At 47.0% G+C, this 20,962-nt stretch overlaps 1 protein-coding gene across 1 annotated transcript in view; it reads left to right on the plus strand.

The window, feature by feature from the left end:
* The window catches only part of VWA2 (von Willebrand factor A domain containing 2), a 61,901-nt gene that overhangs the window by 1,129 nt on the left and 39,810 nt on the right, over positions 1-20,962 (plus strand). Inside the window, 3 exon segments of the mRNA XM_032608262.1 lie at positions 8,564-8,625; positions 13,403-13,477; positions 14,803-14,936. Coding sequence (XP_032464153.1) covers positions 8,564-8,625; positions 13,403-13,477; positions 14,803-14,936 — 271 coding nt within the window.

The raw sequence follows: 20,962 nt of genomic DNA on the forward strand, positions 1-20,962 counted from the left end.
ATTGGGACATGTAGCCCTTCCTCTGCTTTGTAGAAATCCAGCTCAGAGCCACCTCTTGATGTATAAGAATTTCCCAGCCAGGGTCCCCAGGCAAATCCCGGAGGGTCATGGAGATTCCTTCGCTCATCATACCTGTGTCTTTGAAAACCATCAATGGCGTTTTTCTTTATTTTTTTTAAACAATTTTATTTTTAAATTTTATTATTTATTTATTGGCCGCTTTAGGTCTTTGTTGCGGTGCGCAGGCTTGTCACTGCGGTGGCTTCTCGTTGCAGAGCGTGGGCTCTAGGCGCATGGGCTTCAGTAGTTGTGGTTCACGGGCTCTAGGTGCACAGGTTTCAGTAGTTGTGGCGCACGGGCTTAGTTGCTCCAAGGCATGTGGGATCTTCCCAGACCAGGGCTCGAACCCGTGTCCCCTGCAACCCCTGTGCCACCAGGGAAGTCTGACATTTTTTTCTTTAAATCTGGTTTTTGGTCTATCGTCCAGAGCTTAGTGTAGCTCTTTCCCCGCCCCCTCGCTAGGCTCGAGTTCTTGGAATGAAGTATAGTCAGGTGCCCGTGTTTTTACAGATAAGGAGATGGAGACCCAGAAAGGGTGGAAGACTGCCCGAGGGAGAATGGGAGAGCCTCCCAGGAACCCTGACTCTTGGGTTTTTAATGAGCTTCTTGAGCATCACAGTCACTAATTGGCAAGTGATGACATTGAGGATAAACTACTGGTGAAAATGTAAAAGCCTTTTGTTAAGAATGTGCCCACCAGTTGCGCATCTTATAGAGCTTATTCACTGCATTCCCACCACCTGGGAGGGTGCTGGGCACAGGGCAGATGCGTACTAGTTCTTATTGAATAATTTAAATTTCGTATAATTATATCAATGGAAGGGTCAGCACCACTATAAGGTGTTTTGGAAGACTGGTCTTCACACTTTGGTACTTCACAGATCAGTTAAAAAAAAAAAGAAGAAAGCTTTTAATTGAAAGGACTGTAACAGAATTGCTCATTTTTAATTTTATCCCACAAGGATATTAAAAAAAAAAAAGACACATCCCTCCCATCATCTACAAAGCTATTGGAGGTCTCTTGGGAACCCTGCACAAGGGAGGGTCTATCCCGTGCAACACCCCTGCTTCAGCGTCTCCCCAAGCCAGCAACCTGGGACAGCTGAATACACTTGAAGGCCCTTCTCTTAGTTCATCCTTTTATCTTCTAAACAGCTCCAGCCTGTTTACTCTTCTTCTTCCACCCAGAAAACTACCTGCTGGGTTTCCCTGAATGTGATTATGACCCTCCATCCCTCACTTCCTTTCCTGATCCTGGGTCTCTTCTCTTAACTGGATTTCCCTGATCTCCATTAATCACCTTTGCCCTTGCCAGAGGACTTTTGCACTGTAGTCTCATGTGATGCTGGCAACAACCTTTCCAGGTAAATAGGACGGGTAACGTCACCCCCATTTTTGAAAGAAGAAAACTGAGTGACTAAAGTGAAGGAATTTACCTAAGAGGTCAGCGCTCAGGTCTCCTGATGTCAGACTGGTGCTCTTTGCACGCCAACTGTGTACGGCACGCTTCTTGGCATGTCCGGGCTGCCAGAATCAGAAGACCTGGGCCTGACACCAAACTTGTGATTTACCAGCTCTTTGACCTTGGACCCCAACTTCTCCAAGACCATTTCCACAAGTATAAAAGTGGAAATGATCATGTCTACCCTATAGGGTATGAGTAGTTAAATGAAGTTAATATACTAAATGCAGTGATAATCTTTTACCATCATACGTTTAGAAAGTCTTTTACCCTTAGGGGGACTTTCACACACTGTTCCACTGGATCTTTACAACACTGTCAGTTTATGAAACAGATGAATGAACTGAGGTGGACAGGGGTGGGGGGGTGTGAGGAGTTGTTTGCAGAGTCACCCGTCTGGTTAGAAGCAGAACTCGTCTGGAATTTCATCCCTGGACTTGCAGTCCTGTGTGTCTTTCCAGAGTCCCATGGCAGTGAATTTGGGTCCTGTACAGTTTCAATAAAGGATTTTCAAGTACTACCAAAACAAATATCAGAATCTCTTTTGGCTAAAAATGTCCCTTAGCAGGTACAGTGAATGTGGGAAACCTGCGATTTATGCCCAATCTGCCTATTCTCCCCAATTATCCAGAGATCCAGAGGGCACATTGTTTGACCCTTGGGGATGATTTCTGGTTGCCAGACTGTTAGGTTCTGAAAATTGTGATTTTGTTAGAGGGAGCATGGCGTGTCCAGAGCAACTTTTAAAATGCTCTTCTTGCCTTACCAGACTAGAAATGTGTCATCTACTTCCCTTGACTTTCTGGGTCTGAGCCAAGTATTTTGCCAAATGAACAAGGAAGATGTTTGTTACAGGGGAAGACCACGGGCTTCCAGGCTGGAGACTTTTGCCTCCGATTTTAAAGTCTTTCTGTTCAGGTGTGGACTGTTTTTGTAAAGCGTTCAGATTTCCATCCTACTGATGGAGAGGAGGCTGCCAAGGGCTAATCTAATATTCGGGGTTGGAATTGCATTTTGTAAGGAGGTGGAGTGCTCTCCTTTTTCACCCTGCCCTCATTTCATTTCCAATCATAGAGGAGAAGGTGGGCATTGTCCTGCAAAACTGCCTTGAGCTATTGCTCAGCCTGGCCCTTCTTTTTCAAAAGTAGCCTTGGGCTTCCCTGGTGGCGCAGTGGTTGAGAGTCCGCCTGCCGATGCAGGGGACACGGGTTCGTGCCCCGGTCCGGGAAGATCCCACATGCCGCGGAGAGGCTGGGCTCGTGAGCCATGGCCGCTGAGCCTGCGCGTCCGGAGCCTGTGCTCCGCAACGGGCGAAGCCACAGCGGTGAGAGGCCTGTGTACCGCAAAAAAAAAAAAAAAAAAAAAAAAAAGTAGCCTTGTTTGGCCTTCCTTTCTTCCTGTCTCATGGGACACGTATTCCTGGGGCAGCACAAAGTGTGATGTTTTGCAGCGTCCAGCAGCAACCCTCACTCACCCGCTGTCCCGAGTACTGCGGGTGCTGCATGGAATCAGGATTGGAAAATACGAATCAGATAAGAAGACGGGGGTGGGGGGTGGGGGTGTGTGTCTAAGTCCAAGCGTGAGAACCCCAGAAGCTAGGAATAATGTGTGGGATTAGCATGAGGGATGGAACAGAAAGGAACAAATGTGATGAGTCAGGCGATTCGTAATGGAAGAGGCTTGACAACGTGTACCTGGGAACGAAGGATTTGTTTCTGCCCCTGGGTTGCAGACCACTCCCAACTGCTTTGTACAAGAATGCATAGAGTTCTGGAAATCTTCTCAAGTTTTGTGCTCGAGTGTGGGAGTTGCTGGCAGGTATTAGCTCATGGAAGACTGCCAATGGGTGGGATTCAGGGTGGCAGATTTTTAATTATGCTTCTGTTCCTCTATCCTGGTCCCCCAGAACCAGGAAGGTGACAGAAGGAACAGATCACCGGGAGGCCAGAAAGGAGTCCGATGCACTTACTAGCTGTCTAACCTGGGGCGAAACACTTCACTTCTCCATGTCTCAGTTTTCTCATCTGTAAAATGGGAGTAACACGCTGTCACGAGCTGGCTGGGAGGATTAGGAGAGAGAAGATACAGAAGTGTGGAGCCTGGTACTGGGCACTTTAGTGAGTTAAGCGCTCACTAGGTGGGAGCAGCTGTTGGTTTTTACTGTGGAATTCATCCTTTAAAAATGTTTCAGATGTCGGGTTGCATTTAGAATGTTGAATTAGTATTGCAAGAAAGTTTTGCTATGTGAGTTGGGGGGAATGAACTGAATTTTTGAGATGATTGGGTGGGAACAGATAGTAAAGAGTGCTATTAGCCCTGCACCAGCATTGAAATAACAGTTTCATTTATCTTGGTATAAAAAAGAATACAAAGATTCATCAGGAAGTATCCTTCCAGCCGACCTGCCGTGCTGAGTTCCGGTAAGCACGTGTCTCGCCTACTATGTGGCAGGCACGTGAAGCTTGCTGGGGCTCCAGCAGAGACCGAGACACAATCCCTAGTCCCTGAGCCATTTGCCATCTGGCAGGCAGGACAGATATACCAGCAGGCAGGCTCAGTGTGGGCTGTGTGGCAGTGGGGATTGCAGTGGGTGTGGGAGGACAGGGGAGGGAGGTGCTGCTGAGGTCCCAGAGTCAGCACCATCTCAGCCAAGCACTTACGAGGAGGCGTTTGACTTCTTACATTGATTTCCAGATTGCCAACACAAATTCTGTTTTAATGAGCAGAACCTGAGGAGGCTCTGGCAAAACATTCATCTGGGCAAGCAGAGGCGCAAGATAGAGCCCGATGGATCTGCTTAAGTTTGTCACCTAGTAGAGGGAGGGGCCCGTGTTCACTGAACGCCTTGCTCTGCTTCGGGAACCTTCTGCACTCTCTTTTACCTTGTCCTCACGGCAGCCTGCGGAGGCTGCAAGAATCCTAGTTTTGTAAAAAAAAAAAAAAAAAAAATTAACAGGCCTGAGCCTCAGAGTCCCGCGCGTGCCCAAGGTCAGAAGCTGTGATCCCAGAAAATCATCCTGAACCTCGGGACTAGACGGCGTGGAGAAGCCCTTTCCCTTTGCTCTGCACTGGCCCTTGTCTCCAGGCCTCGCCCCTTCCTGGCTTCCAGGCGCCAGGTGGGGACTTGTCCTGTGGCTGTTGTCTGAAGTAAGAGGAAAGAAAACAGGTCCTTGGGGAAGAGGAAAGTCTGTCTTGCTGGCATGAGCGGGGCAGGAGGCATGACAGCCCCTCCACCAGCCGGTATCCTCTCGGTCTACCTTTCTCCCTTTGCTTGTGTCTGGGAAGCTCCTGCCTTCCTCCCGCTTGCAGTATTGCGTGTCCAGTTTTCACTTAGATTAGGTGAGGATGTGAAGCCTCTGAGTTATTTGAAGCACAGAGACCCTCAGCTGGTTAGGATGTTCGATTTGGTTTGCTTCAGAAATGTTTTGAAATCCAGCAAGCTGAATAGACGGGAGTAAGGTCCGACCATCGTAGGTCCACGATGGAGGGGAGATCAAAAGGGGATTTTTTTTTTTAAACCAGAAGACACCTTGGTAGCATCTGGTCCAACCTCCTCATTTTGCAGGTGCGGAACTGTAGGCCCCTCTCAGGGTCGCACAGCATCAGATGAGAAGTAGGGCCCCTGGATCCAGGATGCAGACTCTACCACCATGGGGTGGGCATGGCTCCTGCCTGTCCAGGAGTGACTTACGGTGTGCCAGCTCAGTGTGGATGGAGTTCAGGGCTGTGGCTCTAGGACTCTGAACTGACTTCGGCTCCAGGAGTAGCATGGTTAGAGGAAAGCCTGTTGGATTAGAATCCAGAGACTCGAGCTGTGTGATCACCCAGGACCCCTTCCCTTCTAAGCATCAGTGACGCCTTCCAATCATCTCTGGGGTGTGTACATTCGTTCACTGAGTCTCCTCTTTACTTTTGACACCAGAGCGCACCACCTGCGGGTAGGAGTGCAAACCCAGGGGGTAAGCACGGGCCAGGAAAGCGCACCCACCACCACTGGTTATTCATATTTCCTGCAATTCCAGTGAGGTCTGGCAGTAGCACCTTCATGAACACGAGTTGGGTCATTTTTAACTCTTCTGCAGTTCACAAGAATATGCATTTCCTGGGTGACTTTGATTTTCAAGGCTCTCAGACTGGTCGGCAGATCCTCTGAATTCAGAGTGGAGTTCTGTTGTGTTCCTGCAGCTGGCAGGTGTGTTTTCAGTGCCCAGGCAGAGGTGGATGGGGTGCAGCAGACGAGTGAGACAAAAGCCACACGGCTGAGTCACCGAAGATGACCAGGAGACTCCTGCCAGGTGTTTTGGAGAACTGGCGTCCTCAGTGGAGGTGGGGGATCCGAAGGGCCAGGATCCATAATTGAAGATTTGGGGCTTCTGCCTTGCTCTCCACATTCTTATATGCAGGAGAGTGGCCATTACTGAGGATGTTAAAGGGATTTTTGGAGAGTGTCAGGTTGAAGTGAGTTTCCTTGCTGCATGTTGCATGCTTCTGTGCCCCCGCAGAGACTGACCGCTTCTGTCTCTGCCCTCGTCTCTATAGCCTGGGATTCGCCTGGAATCCTGCAGTGTTTCCCTTTCCACATCTCTGCTTAGGATTTTCTCTTAAGAATTAGCTCCTGATTGAGCATCTGTGTTATTTGTTTAGTGGAAAGAAACATGTGCATTGCCTGGCTCTTCCTAGTATGGTGGATTTACAGTGTTGTGTTAGTTTCAGGTGTACAGCAAAGTGAATTAGTTATACATATATCCACTTTTTTTTAGATTCTTTTCCCATATAGGCCATTACATAGTATTGAGTAGAGTTCCTTGTGCTGTACACCAGGTTCTTATTAGTTATCTATTTTATATATAGTAGTGTGTACATGTCAGTCCCAATCTCCCAATTGATCCCTCCCTCCCCCCTTCTCCTCGGTGACCATAAGTTTGTTTTCTATATTTGTGGCTCTACTTCTGTTTTGAAAATAAGTTCATTTGTACCCTTTTTTTTAGATTGCACGTATAAGTGATATCATATATTTGTCTTTCTGTGTGTGACTTCACTCAGTATGACAGTCTCTAGATCCATCCATGTTGCTGCAAATGGCATTACTTTGTTCTTTTTTTATGGCTGAGTAATATTCCATTGTATATATGTACCACATCTTCTTTATCCATTCTTCTCTTGATGGACATTTAGGTTGCTTCCATGTCCTGGCTATTGTAAATACTGCCGCAGTGAACGTTGGGGTGCATGTATACTTTTGAACCATGGTTTTCTCTGGGTATATTCCCAGGAGTGGGATTGGTGGGTCATATGGTAGTTCTATTTTTAGTTTTTTAAGGAACCTCCATACTGGTCTCCATAGTGGCTGTATCAATTTACATTCCCACCAACAGTCAAGAGGGTTCCCTTTTCTCCACATCCTCTCCAGCATTTATTGTTTGTAGATTTTTTGATGATGGCCACTCTGACCCATGTGAGGTGATACCTCATTGTAGTTTTGATTTGAATTTCTCTAATAATTAGTGATGTTGAGCATCTTTTCTTGTGCTTTTTGGCCATTTATATGTCTTCTTTGGAGAAATGTCTATTTAGATCTTCTGCCCATTTTTTGATTGGGTTTTTTTTTTTTTTGATATTGAGCTACATGGGCTGTTTGTATATTTTGGAGATTAATCCCTTGTCAGTTGCTTCGTTGGCAAATATTTTCTCCCATCCTGAGGGTTGTCTGTTTGTTTTGTGTATGGTTTCCTTTGCTGTGCAAAAGCTTTTAAGTTTAATTAGATCCCATTTGTTTATTTTTGTTTTTATTTTCATTACTTTAGGAGGTGGGTCAAAAAAGATCTTGCTGTGATGTATGTTTAATGCAGAAAAACTGTAGGGTGAGATCTTGAATATATTGCATCCCAAAGGACAAAAGATAGAATTTCTAGAACCTATTGTTGAGATATTTTTAGATTTTTTTTCCCTGCTGAATTATGCTGGGCGGAAAAAGTCTAAATTTCATCTATATGATCCCTTTCAGTTCTTACACTACATGTATACTTACCAAAATATAAGACTGTCTGAATTGTGCATCATATCTTTGTGATTGAAATGATAATATTGCATTTCCAGGCCTCACAGCTAAAATTAGAAGTAAACCTCAGATATGTGCCCATATGGAATCAAAGTTACGGTCTATGGTTTCCCAAGAAAAGCTCTCACTTCCCATCCTTAATATCTCCTTCAAAAATCGATAAGTGATCAGGCTCCATGGAACTGAATTTTACCCATACTATAATCATTAGGCAACAAAAAAACTTTACAAAAATACTTTTGTTGCTTCCTCCGCCATGTTACTGTTTTTAAGTAATTTAGGAAGTGTGGGCTGGGAGACCTTGCTCTGTTTCAGAAAATGAAGACTTTGAAATCAAATCTTCAATCTATCAGAATCTAACTCCTTGTGAAGAAGTGGAGCTGCTAAGAGGGAGGGGCTTTCCCCAGGGTCACATGGCTGGTCGGGGCCGAGGCTGAGCAGGGCCCGGGTCTCTTAACTCTGGACACAGGGCACCTTGCCAGAGTCTGTGAAGGAGCTGGGGGCTTTGGAGCTAGGTGTCTGGGGAAGATGTTAGACTGTCCTTTAAAATCAGAGTCACTGGGGCTTCCCTGGTGGCGCAGTGGTTGAGAGTCCGCCTGCCAATGCAGGGGACACGGGTTCGTGCCCCGGTCCAGGAGGATCCCACGTGCTGCGGAGTGGTTGTGCCCGTGAGCCATGGCCGCTGAGCCTGCGCGTCCGGAGCCTGTGCTCTGCAACGGGAGAGGCCACAACAGTGAGAGGCCCGTGTACCGCAAAAAAAAAAAAAAAAAAAAAAAAATCAGAGTCACTGGAGTAGTCTTCCCTGGCTTTTGGGGATTTGAGTCTTCTCCAGGCTACTGTAGTTGTCATGGCAAGGAGCAGCCTCTAGGGTCATATCTGTGCCCTGGGAGAGGCCGAGCCGTTGTGGTCTTGTTTGGAGGTGTGACTTGAGGAACTCACAGAGCTGATAGCTGATGCTTTATTTTCTTGTCCTGGCCCTATAGTTATATCAACATGCCCTCTTTCCTGTTGCTGGAAGCCATCTGCATTTTCCTGTTTGCTGAAGGTAAGTGTTCTTGGTTGTGGGGCGAGGGTTAAGGTGTTGAGGGGTTTGATTTGCCTCACATCCTGTTGATTTTAACTTGTAAAGTTCTCGAGTGCATTTGTGTTTCTCCACTCCACGGCCACCTGCCTACTCTAAGCCCCATCATCTGGTGTTTGGACCACTGCAGTAGCCTCCTGACTGGTCTCCTTGGGTTCTCCTGGTTCCCATCCATCCTGTTTTTCACACATCAGCCATTTCAAAATGCAAATCTAATCGTGTCTGGGCCCCTCTCCACTCCCATCTCCTACCTGAAACTTTTAAGTGATATCCTGTTGCTCTTAAGAGGCCCTGCCTGGGACTTCCTGGCGGTCCAGTGGTTAAGACTTCAACTTGCAATGCAGGGGGTTCGATCCCTGTTCGGGGAGCTAAGATCCCACATGCCCTGGGGACAAAAAAACAAAACATAAAAAAAAAAAAAAAAGGAATCAATATTGTAACAAATTCAATAAAGACTTCAAAAAATGGTCCACATCAAAAAAAGAAATTAAAAAAAAAAAGAGGCCCTGCCTAATCTGATCCCGTGCCACCTGGTGTCCCCTCTGGAGCCCCCTCTGTCCACCCTTTGTGTTGCAGCCCACACTCCTTCCAGGCCTGCCCAGCACCCTTGCTCCCTCCCACCTTAGGGGCTCTCAGTTACGGTGGCCTCTCTGCCTGGATCATCGCCTCACCCCAACACTGCTCTTCTGGTCAACTCCTATGCATCTTCCAGCACCCAACACAGTTCCTCCTGGACCCCCAGATCAGGTCAGATCCCCCTATTAAAACCTCCTGTAGTGTTGAGTTCCTCTGCTGTGTAGCACTTAACACAGATATGAGTTTATTTCTGTGTGAATTTTTAAAAAATGATGTCCATCTTCTCCACTGGACATAAGCTCCATGAGAAAGAGACTCTGCCTATTCTTCCTTCACCACTTAACTGTGTGATCTTGGCTCCCAGCACTGAGCTTGGCACATAGTAGGTGCTCAAGAAGCAGATTAATGAATGAATAATGGAGCAGATCAATTTTCTGTTTACTTCCCACTTTGGCCCTCCCAAGTTCTAGCCCCTCTGAAATATGAGATGGTAGAAAGGAATAGTGTGTTCTGTGGATTGTCGTCCAACGAGTAAGAACCAGTGGGCTGGGTGACTGGCTGAGGCTAGCCCAGGGTCCTCTTGCGGTCTCTGAGGCTCTCTTCCAATTCTTCCCTGCTCTTTGTTTCTGTGAGTAGGGGTACACTCTCTGCTCGTGGGCTGCTGTCACCACCTGCCTGTTCTCCAGAGCCTCAGGGAGATAAGAGAGGCTGGAAGAAGAGTGTGCTTGCCCAGCCTGCCTATCCCCTCTCTTGAAGCCATGTAGGTGCTGAATGTAACACAGTAGCTTCATGGCCAAGGAACTGGGGAGAGATGAGATGTGTTTGGGGACAGGGCCCGAATGCGGTCCCTGGGGGCCCAGGCACAGTAAAGGTTCTGTTCTAGCTCATCGTGGAACTTTACCCTCTGTAGCCTGTCCAGTTTACAGGGCACTTGATCTGACCACCCCTAGGTTGTACAGATGAGTCAGGGGAGGCCCAGAGAGGTTCTGTGATTTGCCTGGGGCTGCACAGCTATCAGTAGCAGGGCTGAGATGAAAACCCGACACCCACTCCATCCCCTCCCCATCCAGCTTCTTATCACCACCCATTGCCCCCGCCCTCCCCGGGTAGGTGGTCCTCAGAGGTGTGGGCTGACTTGGTTGGGAGAGGAAACAACGGTCACACGTTCATCAGCTCCCTGTTCCAAGGGGGACTTCTGCAGAGTCCTGAGGTGGTTTCACAGGGGCGCAGTGGGGACATCACCCCGGTACCCGCTCCCCTGAAGGACGCCTCACCTGAAGCCTGGCACCCGCCAGGACAGCTGGGCACATGGTGCGGAGTTACATTAGCTGAGTCACATCTGTAGTGAGTGGCCTCTGGTCACGGAGCGCCTCCTCCCTCCCATCCGGGGCGATGGCTGGTCTGTCTCCAGCTGGAGAATTTGCTGGTAAGATGGATTCCTTAGCTCCTGGACCCTTTGCCAGTAATTCATGGGCTCATTCAGGAAAGCTTAGTGCCTACTGGCTTTGACTACAGGGTCAAAGGATGTGAGCATTTTTATAGTTAATTCATTTGGCCAAACTGTGTGCAGAGAGCTGGGCTGGGCTCTGTGGAGGACAGGTGGAGGTGTTCCTGCCCTCGGAGAACTTCCAGGGGTGCAGGGCTCATGGGAGCTGCACCGCATCACGGGATGGGCTGCAGCAGGAGCCCCCCCAGGTTGACAAGATCTTGATGATGTCGAGTGCACTGACGCAGAAAGCCTCCATTTTCTGGAGGACCAATTTGCTGAATTACTGAGTGATTTTTGTGATCTTTTGTTTTTGGAGTTTGGGGCTAAGTGTTGCCTCTGCTTCTGTCCCAGCATCTGCCGTGTGTTTTATGGAAGTGGAGGATTTTTTTTTCTTTAATTCAGTCTACCGTCTGTATTGTAGTTTATGTCTTGTTTCTCCCTCTGGTGGCAAAATGGCAGTGGCGGACTTTCTTGGACTTCATGACATCTACTTACTTGTCTGACAGCTTTTGACTGTGGAGCTAATGACTGGTTTGGCATTTTGGCCTAGAACCATCTTCTACTCGAGTAGAGATTAAGGGGAGGGCATATCAGGTGAGCAGGAACTCAGATACGGTCGGGGGAGAAGTAGACACTGGTTTAGTTTGTTTTTCAGGGACTAGTGAATGTAGAGGAGCCACAGAAGGTGGAGCTGGGACCAGCCAAGGGGGTAGTTGCTTAATGCAGTGGTCCCCAACCTTTTTGGCTCCAGAGACTGGTTTTGTGGAAGACAGTTTTTCCACGGACCCACATGGAGGGGGATGGTTTCGGGGTGATTCAAGAGCATTACATTTATTATGCACTTTATTTCTATTATTATTACATTGTAATATATAACGAAATAATTACACAACTCACCATAATGCTGACAGGAGGCGGAGCTCAGGCGGTAACGCGAGCAATGGGGAGCGGCTCTAAATACAGATGAAGCTTCGCTCACTTGCCTGCCTGCCGCTCACCTCCCGCTGTGCAGTCCGGTTCCTAACTGGTCATGGACCAGTACTGGTCCATGGCCCGGGGGTTGGGGACCCCTGGCCTAATGAGCTCCAGGGGGTGCTGCCAACGAGAAGCATGCCCCCCAGAACCTGACATCATTTTTTGGTGTCCTCCTCCTCGTCACCTTCCTGGCAGGGGCAAATCCCCCTGAGCCCAGCTTCCCTGTGTTGTGTGATTGCTACCCTACACCCACCCCCGCCTGGCTCCCTCTCCTTTACCTCTTTCCTCGGCAGTCCCTCCCACCCCATCTCACATTCCTTCATCTGCCCCATTCCTGGCCTGTCTGGCTCCTGGGCTTTGCCCACCCTCACTTTGTGCCCACTGTGCTTATCCAGCGGACGTGGACATTTATAAGCATCTACATGTCTGCTTCTTCTGACAGTGACCATGCACAGTTGGCTTTTCAAATAATCCCTCCAAGTGGCACCTCACTGTCTTCAGAACTTTCTTTTTTTTTTGCGGTACGCGGGCCTCTCACTGCTGTGGCCTCTCCCGTTGCGGAGCACAGGCTCCAGACGCGCAGGCTCAGCAGCCATGGCTCACGGGCCCAGCCACTCCGCGGCATGTGGGATCTTCCCGGACCGGGGCACGAACCCGCGTCCCCTGCATCGGCAGGCGGACTCTCAACCACTGCGCCACCAGGGAAGCCCATCTTCAGAGCTTTCATCGGGGTTGGCTTGCTGTTCAGCACCTGGCATGTTACCTGCCCTCAAAGTTTATTTTGAAAATTGTTGTTGGCTGCTCATATGCCATTATTACAATTTTACTGGGTATCACAGAGAAGAAAAAAAATGTATCCACAAACTTTCTACCCCAAAACTTTTTAGCACTTGTTCATATTAATTGCTTTGAATGAATGTATCAGTGTTTACTGAGAGTTCTATCTCTTTGGATATTTGTTATCACCATCATTCCTCTGAAACAAGTAACATTGAAGGGAGTGTCTTGGTGCACATTTTCCCTTCTCTAAAGCAGTTTTTCCTTTGGATCAATTCCCAGGTGCGATACTGTGGAGCCTAAGCACTTTGATGGCTCTTAATTCATTTGGCTGAATTGTTTTCCAAAAGGGTTGTACCACTTTACAGTGTCACCACTGGAAAAGCTTTTCCTGATTTAATCTTTCCCCAGTTATATTTAAATTTAAAACTTGATCGTCTAAATTTCACATTTAAAAGGGTATCCCACTGTTTGAGTTAAAGTGTTTTGTCACCTGTTTGAAAATTTTCCTTGTGCTTTTCTATGAATTCTCTTTGTTCTATGAATTGTCTGTTCATATCCAAGGTTAATGTTTATGGCAAGATGCTACACCCCAGAGGGGCACTCAGTTATTATGCCTACCCAGGGACGAAACTCATCAGAATCACAGGCTCTCTATATCCCCCCATATATCTTTTAAATTTTTCTCTTCAAAATGCCCACATTTAAACGCAAAGATACCTGATAGAAGTGGGGCAATTGGTGGGGGCGGAGGGAATTATTTATGTTATCCATCTGGTAATTTTTAAGATACAATATCATTTAACTCTTTCACATTCCTGTTTTCTCTCTTGTGACCCGTTTGTTCTGGTCATTATAACGTGGAAACTAAGACTCCTCCCCTCTCTGCCTTGTAATGACTGCTTCTGGTGTTTTCTCTCCTAGTGCCCCCATCCCTCCCTCTTCAGGAAGTCCATGTGAGCAAGCAGACCATTGGGAAGATTTCAGTCGCCAGCAAAAGTAAGCCCACGTTTTACTTAACCCTCCAAACACCTACTTTAGCCTCTGTGTGATGGACTCAAGAGAAGCCACGTTACTTCGGACAGTTTCTGCCCCACTCCTGTCTTCTTTCATGCTGTGGCCAGAGTTATTTTCCCCAAACAGGGGTCTGACCAAGTTCCTCTCCTGGTTAAAAACCCTAGGAAGATCCCTGTTGCCGAATTTCTTGGCCCGTGCTTCAAGGTCTTCTGTTGTGTGACCACCATCTACGCAACCAGCCTCGTCTGCTGCCATATTCCTTCTCTTCCTCCCTGCTCGTCATCCCCTCCACGTGCTCAAGCCACACCCGCCCACTCCTAGGGACCCTGCAGTCCCTTCCCTCCCTCTCTGGTGAAATCCCCCTTGCACGCTGCTACCAGGTGGCGCCTTCTCACTGGTGCTTCTCTGACTTCTTCTCTCTTGCATCTTCCCGGTGAGGTGATAGGGTGTGGACTCTGGAGCCACACCTGTGGACAGCCTCAGTTTGATTCCCGGCTCCACCACTTTCTGGTACTTTGGCCTTAGGAAATTCCTGAATTTCCCTGTGCCCTGCTCTCCTTATCTCTCCAATGGGAATGCAGATTGTAAATCTGTTTAGGGGTGGGGGTAGGGGGCTAGAGAGCTGATAGCTAAAGAGTACAGGGTTTCCTTTTGAGGAGATGGAAAATGTTCTAAAATTGATTGTGACGGTGATAAATACATCTGTGAATACACTAAAATCCATTGAAGTGTATACTTTAAATGGGTGACTGGTGTGGTATGTGAATATGATCTCAATATAACTGTTGAAAAATAAAGAAATAGTATATCTCAAGGTGGTTATGAGAATTAAATAAATTAGTACATATAAAGTGTTTAAAGCAGCACCCGGCATATAGGAAAGATGCAGTCAGTGCTGGTTATCATTACGTAGACTCTTGGGTAATGCAGTCATATGAACCAGGGTGCCTGGCTGTGTCCCAGACAAGATTGTGACCCCTGAGGGCAGGAACCAAGGCTCTTGGGTGTCCCTCACTGGCCCAGTAGCCCCTCCTCTCATACGGCTCAGTTAGTGTTGTTGAATTAGACTCTTCCATTATTATACAGACTTTCATGAGTTGTGCTCATGGTAGGTGGGTGCTCCCTGCTGCAGAGGAGGGCTGCCTCTGGCCCAGAATTTCTCCAGTGTTATTTCCCCCATTGGGCTTAGAGGAGCTTGACCCACCACAAGGTTGTTTCCGCCTCCACTCTGCTTTGGGAGTAAGATCTTTTGGGGAGCAGACTGTAGGGAAGCTGATTGTCACCCATTCTGTCCCCCTCTCCCCTAGTGATGTGGTGCTCGGCTGTGGCGGACGTCCTGTTTCTGATCGATGGCTCTCACAGCATTGGGAAAGGGAGCTTTGAAAGGTCCAAGCACTTTGCCGTCACGGTCTGTGATGCTCTGGACATCAACCCCAGGAGGGTGAGTGCAAGTCTCGTTGTCTTTGTATGAGGGCGTCTTTGGCTGCAAGTGACAGAAATTCTGTCTTAAGCAGAAGAGGGCATTTACTGGCTTGTGGAACCAGGAAGACTAAGGGGGTGAATCCTGGTTCTAGGCACAGTGGGATCCGGGGACTCAATCCCTCTCTTTTTCTCCTCCTCTTCATTTTGCTTCCCTCTGTTGGCTTCCTTGCCAGGCAGGTTTTCCTTACATAGCAAAGTTGCCCTACATTGTCCCTCAAGGTAGTCACCCCAGGAAAAAGAAAGTAGACTTCTTACGTGTAGAACTGGCAGCAGTCCCAGGGAGGGCTCTGATTGGACGGGCATAGGTCACATGACAATCCCTTGACCAATCACAGAAGTCAAAGGGAAGAGCTTGTCTGGCCAAACCTGAGTCATGTGCTTATCCTCATTCTTGCAGTGGGGATGAACACTTGGATTTCCCACTGGAAAGAGAGGTTGTGTTTGCAGAACAGTGGGAAAAAGAAAGCATGCTGGCAGACAAAAACTATAACTGCCTCTGAAGACTAGAGTCGTAATATGAAACACAGCTCCTACCCTCTCTGTTCACTTGAAAGGAACAGCTCCTGGCTAATCAATCCAGCCAGCATCTTCATTTCTTGTTCTTCCTTGTTTCAAATAGCAAGTCTTAAACGTCAGCAGTGCGCTAGCTGTGGCTCTTGTTGCTAAAGGGGCATTTTGGAACAACTCAACAGAAAAACAGGCAGTGAACACAGATAGTTCCCAGAAAATGAAACACAGATGGCCCTTTGACATAGGAAAAGATGCCCAACCTCACTCAATGTAATAGCAAATCTCTGACCGATATACCATTTTTCACTTAACTAGATTAGCAAAAATCCAAAGTTTGGTGTCATGCTCCATTGGCAAGTCTGTAGGAAACCGGTGTCCTCATGCACTGCTGGTGGGAATGTGCAACCTCTCTATAGAGGAATCTGTAATAACAGTGTCTATCAAAATTACAAAGGCTGGGACCCTTTGACTCAGTATTTTATTCTACAGATACTCCCACAGGTGCAAAATAATGAAGTTATTCATTGCAGTGTTGTTTGTAATTGTAAAAGATTTCAGGCAACCCAAAGGCCTGCTCACAGGGGACAGGTAAATCTATTATGGTGTCTTCATATAATGAAACACAGGGCAGCTTTAGAAAGTAAATGAGGAAAATCGCTGATGTGGAAAGACACCAAAGCAAATTGAGTATAAAAATAAGGTGCAGGGCTTCCCTGGTGGCGCAGTGGTTGAGCGTCCGCCTGCCGATGCAGGGGACACGGGTTCGTGCCCCGGTCCGGGAAGATCCCACATGCCGCGGAGCGGCTGGGCCCGTGAGCCATGGCCGCTGAGCCTGCAGGTCTGGAGCCTGTGCTCCCCAACGGGGGAGGCCACAACAGTGAGAGGCCCGGGTACCGCAAAAAAAAAAAAAAAAAAAAAGGTGCAAATGGTATGTATAATGTGTTACCTTTTATGAAAAATGGAGATGAAAAGAGTCTATGTTTGTATTTGTCCGTATGTAGCATGAAGAAACTCTGGAGGGATTTGTAAGAGGCTAAGAGCAGCGGTTTCCCATTGAGGGAGAGGGTGGGAACTGAGCAGATGGAGCACAAGTCCAGAGGGAGGCCCATCGGTATTAGACGTCTTTATACTTTATGGATTTTGAACCACGTGAACTGACTCAAAAATCAAGTAAATTTAAGGAGGGCATTTTGGTCTGGAAAGCTATAATTACTTGAATTAGGGGCTAGTCACATACAGGTCGGGGAAGAAAGTGGTTTTCCAAGATGGCATTCCTGGGTTAATCCTAGAAAAACTTCTAGGATTTAGGAGCAAAATAATGGCTTTTAACGAGGGCCAGATTTTCTCCAGAATGACATGTCATTTGTGGAGAGTGAGCACATTACCCTGGACCTCAGGCTGTCTTGCATGGTTATAGCTGACATCATTCCATCGAGGCATGAACAGCCTGGAAGTTCCAACCGTGTAGTCATCCCATCACAGACCCTCAGAGGGTCAGGGCCAAGGGCAGCTGAATCTCTACCCTCCTACACACAGGGCCCTGATTTTGAAAGGAAGTGATTCTCTATGAAGTTTCACTAATTTTTTCATGGAGGAAGAGCCATAAAGATCAAACACTGTTGACCTTGGCTTGGATATAATATGTCCTGAAATGGGTGGCCTGTAGACCCCAGCGGATGGCAGGTTGGAAGGGAAGAGTTGTATGGATTATTAGAGAATGTTTTACAACTGAAGAAACAGGCTCAGAGAGGCTAAGTGACTGCCTAGGGTCACACAGCAATCTTAGAAGAGAGCTCAGCTTGGAAGAACTGGTGCTCTTGACTCTCAGCCCAGGACTTCACATTCTGCTGTCACAACCACGTAGCACGTGGACAGCAGGCAACATGGTGGTGTGTGTATGTGTATCTGTGTATGCGGAAGTGGTGGGTGCTGATGGAATTCAGCATCCTCAAAGAGAGGGTAAGAAAACTATGACAGAAACACTTGATGGGTGGTGCTGTTGGGAGCAACTATCTCAACACACAGGTCCCCAGATTTCAGGGAATTTAATCTCAATGTTGCCAAACCATGTCTAGAATGTGGCATTTTTTTTTTTTTTTTTTTTTTTTTTTTTTTTTTTATGCGTTACGCGGGCCTCTCACTGTTGTGGCCTCTCCCGTTGCGGAGGACAGGCTCCGGACGCGCAGGCTCAGCGGCCATGGCTCACGGGCCCAGCCGCTCCGCGGCATGTGGGATCCTCCCAGACCGGGGCACGAACCCGTGTCCCCTGCATCGGCAGGCGGACTCTCAACCACTGCGCCACCAGGGAAGCCCTAGAATGTGGCATTTTTTAGGTTAGATATTGGCAAACCAGACGGTGCCCACAGCAAGGAGACAGAACATTGAGAGGCCTGGACTTTTCCATGTGAGGGAACCTGATTATCATTTTCATGGGAAAGAGGGTGCCTAGCGGCTCTCTTTTATTAAGAGGACGTAGCCTGGGTGTTGAGGGAACTGTATTTGGCTTGTCCTGAGAAAACTTTCTCACAGCAAGACCTGTTGAGCAAAGGAGTTGGGTGTCTATTTCACGAGCAAATGAGAACCTCCACCTCCAAGCGGCTCAGACTCGATGGAATTGCTAGCGAAGGGTTTTTGCGTTAGGGTGACTTCAGACGCTTCAGTCTGACTTGTGGCTTCAGGTTTTGTGTGTTTGCCGCTGCATTTTGGTGTCATCGTCTTATCTCCATGTACAAGGGATTTGATTTGCACCTAATTTTACTTTCCAGGAAGAAATTTTTAAGTAGCTATAAATTAAGGCTTTTTATGGAGGCTCTGTTCTGGATTTAAGGTGTTTAAAAAGTCTTCCTCTCAACCCTTAAGCTGAGAAGTTCACTTCCTGGCTCTAATATAATGATTGCAGCAGAGTGATTACAGTGTGGTGAGAAATCTGGGCGGGCTTGCTTCTGAGCATACAGTAAACTGAAGATACAAGGTGACTATTTGGCTCCCAAACCACCAATTAAATTAAATGCCTTGACTACTGACTCAAGCTGTTTCCATCTTGTTTTGTTTTGAAGTTGGCTCCTTCCTGTTTAATTTAAGTAAATACACCCAGCTGTTGGTCTCAAGAGAGTTTTTAAACTAATTCATTCATTCACATGGTTCCAAAAAAAGACGATATTCAATGAAAAATATCTCTCCCAGTCACACATTTTCTATTTGCCCAGCCCCGTCCCCCTGCTGTCTTGAGCGTCCTTACAGAATCGCTTCATGCAAATATAAGCAATATGAATATATATTCTAATTTTTGCCCTTTTAACACAAAGGGTAGCATGCTATACACACAGTTTAATCCCTTGCCTTTTTCTCTTCACATTATCTTGGAAGTCTTTCCATATCTAGGTAGATAGGTAATATAGGTCTTAATATAGGCATATACACTATATCATTTTTTATAGCTGATTTATGTTCCATTGTAAGGATTTACGAAGGTTTAGTTAACCAACCCTTATTGATGGACATCCACTATTACAAATATATTGTGAGCTTGTAAATATGTCATTTCACACATGTAAAAGTATATAGCTGTAGGATAAATTCCCGATAGCCCCGTGCATTAGTAATTTTCAATAAATATTGACATTTCTCTCTATGGATGCCATAACATTTATGTTCTTATAGCAGTGTTTGAGAATACTGGTTTCCCCCTGCAAACATTGTTATCTGGCTTTTTGCTACATCTCAGTGCAACACGATCAAGCATCTTTTCTTATTAAAGAGCCGTTTTGTATTTCCTGTTCTGTGATCTCTGTTCATAGCCTTGGCCCATTTTTCTGTTGGATTGTTGGTCTTCACACATATCAATTCCCAGACACTCTCTATATATTGGGGAAACTAACCCTTTGTCTCTGACGTGAGTTGCAAATAACTTCATTTTGTCTTCATTTTTTGGTTGTGTTATGGTATGTTTTGCCCTGTAGAAGTTTTCTTCATGTAGTCAGATTTATCAGTTTTCCTTTACGACTGCTGGATTGCAAGTCTTTTCTACTTTGAAGTTACGAAGGAATTCTCCCAAGTTTTCTAGAACTTTTATGGTTACATTTTTGACATTTCAATCTTGAATCCATTTGCAATTTATCCTTTATTCTTTTGCAGATGGCTATCCAGTTGTCCCAATATCACTTACTGAATGTACCATCTTTTCCCAGTGGTTTGAGATGCTCCCTTTATCACATGCTAAATTCAAGGGAGATTTTAAACAGGTTGCTTTTCAGAAACTCCTTCCTGAGGTTCTCTACTACTCTGCTTTCCGGTGTCCCTCTCCCTCACATGCCCACCCAAGACTTAAATTTCTTCCTATTTAAGATTCCCAACAGCTCCTCCTCAGAACTTCCTGTGGGAGGAAGGTCCAATGGGCTGTGCTCCCTGGAAGCAGATGCAGCTGGCCTGGTGTGGCCAAGTGCTTTGATCGGCTCCCAAGCGCCAGGCCTGTTAAGGGACCAGCAGTGAAGGAACTCACAGAGCAGGAAAAAAATCAGTGTTGTTGTTTAAATATGAATCACTTGGCCCATTTGCAATCTTAGCCAGAATCGGGGTTAATTGTGGGAATAAGTAACTGAGAATGTAGTTTCTCCAGGAGTTTAGAGAGCCAATGACTAGGTGCAGGGGTTAGGCCCTCAAGAGGAAGCTTAAATGTTTAAACCCTTCTCTGCTTGACACACACTAATCTTAAGGATCCAGGGAATGACTTTACTCAGTTTCCCTTCTCCAGTTTTGTAAGGCATTGGATTTTCTCCCATGGCCTTCTGAATGAGGATGCAAAATCAGGACTCGCCAGTGGCTCTCATAACCTCCGATACTTCAGCTCCAATAGCGCTCGTCTCCGATTAGGAAGCTGCTTGTCCCCCAGTCTGACTGTGGCCTGGAGATCTGGCCTTTCCCTAGCTTGGCAGGAGGAGGCCTGGAAGGGCAGGCCCCCCAACCAAGGATGGATGTGTGGTGGCTGCGGATAGCTTCTGTGACACCCCTGGTTGGGGGTTTAGCTGAAGTCGTGTGCTGGCTGAGAAGGTGATCGGCATAACAGGTTTAGTGAAGATCACAGGCACCAAGCCCAAAGGCCGCGCTCCTGTCTTACTAGCCCTGGGCCAGACCTGTATCCTCTTTGTTTTAGTTTCTCCGGCAGTAATGTGGGTAGGAATAGCACCTCTGTGGGTTAAATGAAATAAAGAGTTGAGAAGGCTTAAAACAGTGCTTACACCTGGGAGGCAGTAAGTGTGAGCAGAGACCCTAAAGCTCACAGCTCCGCCAAGAGAGCTGTCGGAATGGGGGTCGAATTGGTGGTGGTCATTGTGGAGCACAGGCAGATGTGACCGTCTCCTTCCAGATTGTCCTCTCAGTCTTTGGAACCTTCTTTTAAGGACATGAGAGAAATAACCAGCACTGGTATTTGTGAGTGGGCAGGAGGCAGCGTCGTTAACCTTTCTCGTCCCTTCTTTC

This window comes from Phocoena sinus, chromosome 16 (genome assembly GCF_008692025.1).
Source record: "Phocoena sinus isolate mPhoSin1 chromosome 16, mPhoSin1.pri, whole genome shotgun sequence".
Lineage (NCBI taxonomy): Eukaryota > Metazoa > Chordata > Mammalia > Artiodactyla > Phocoenidae > Phocoena > Phocoena sinus.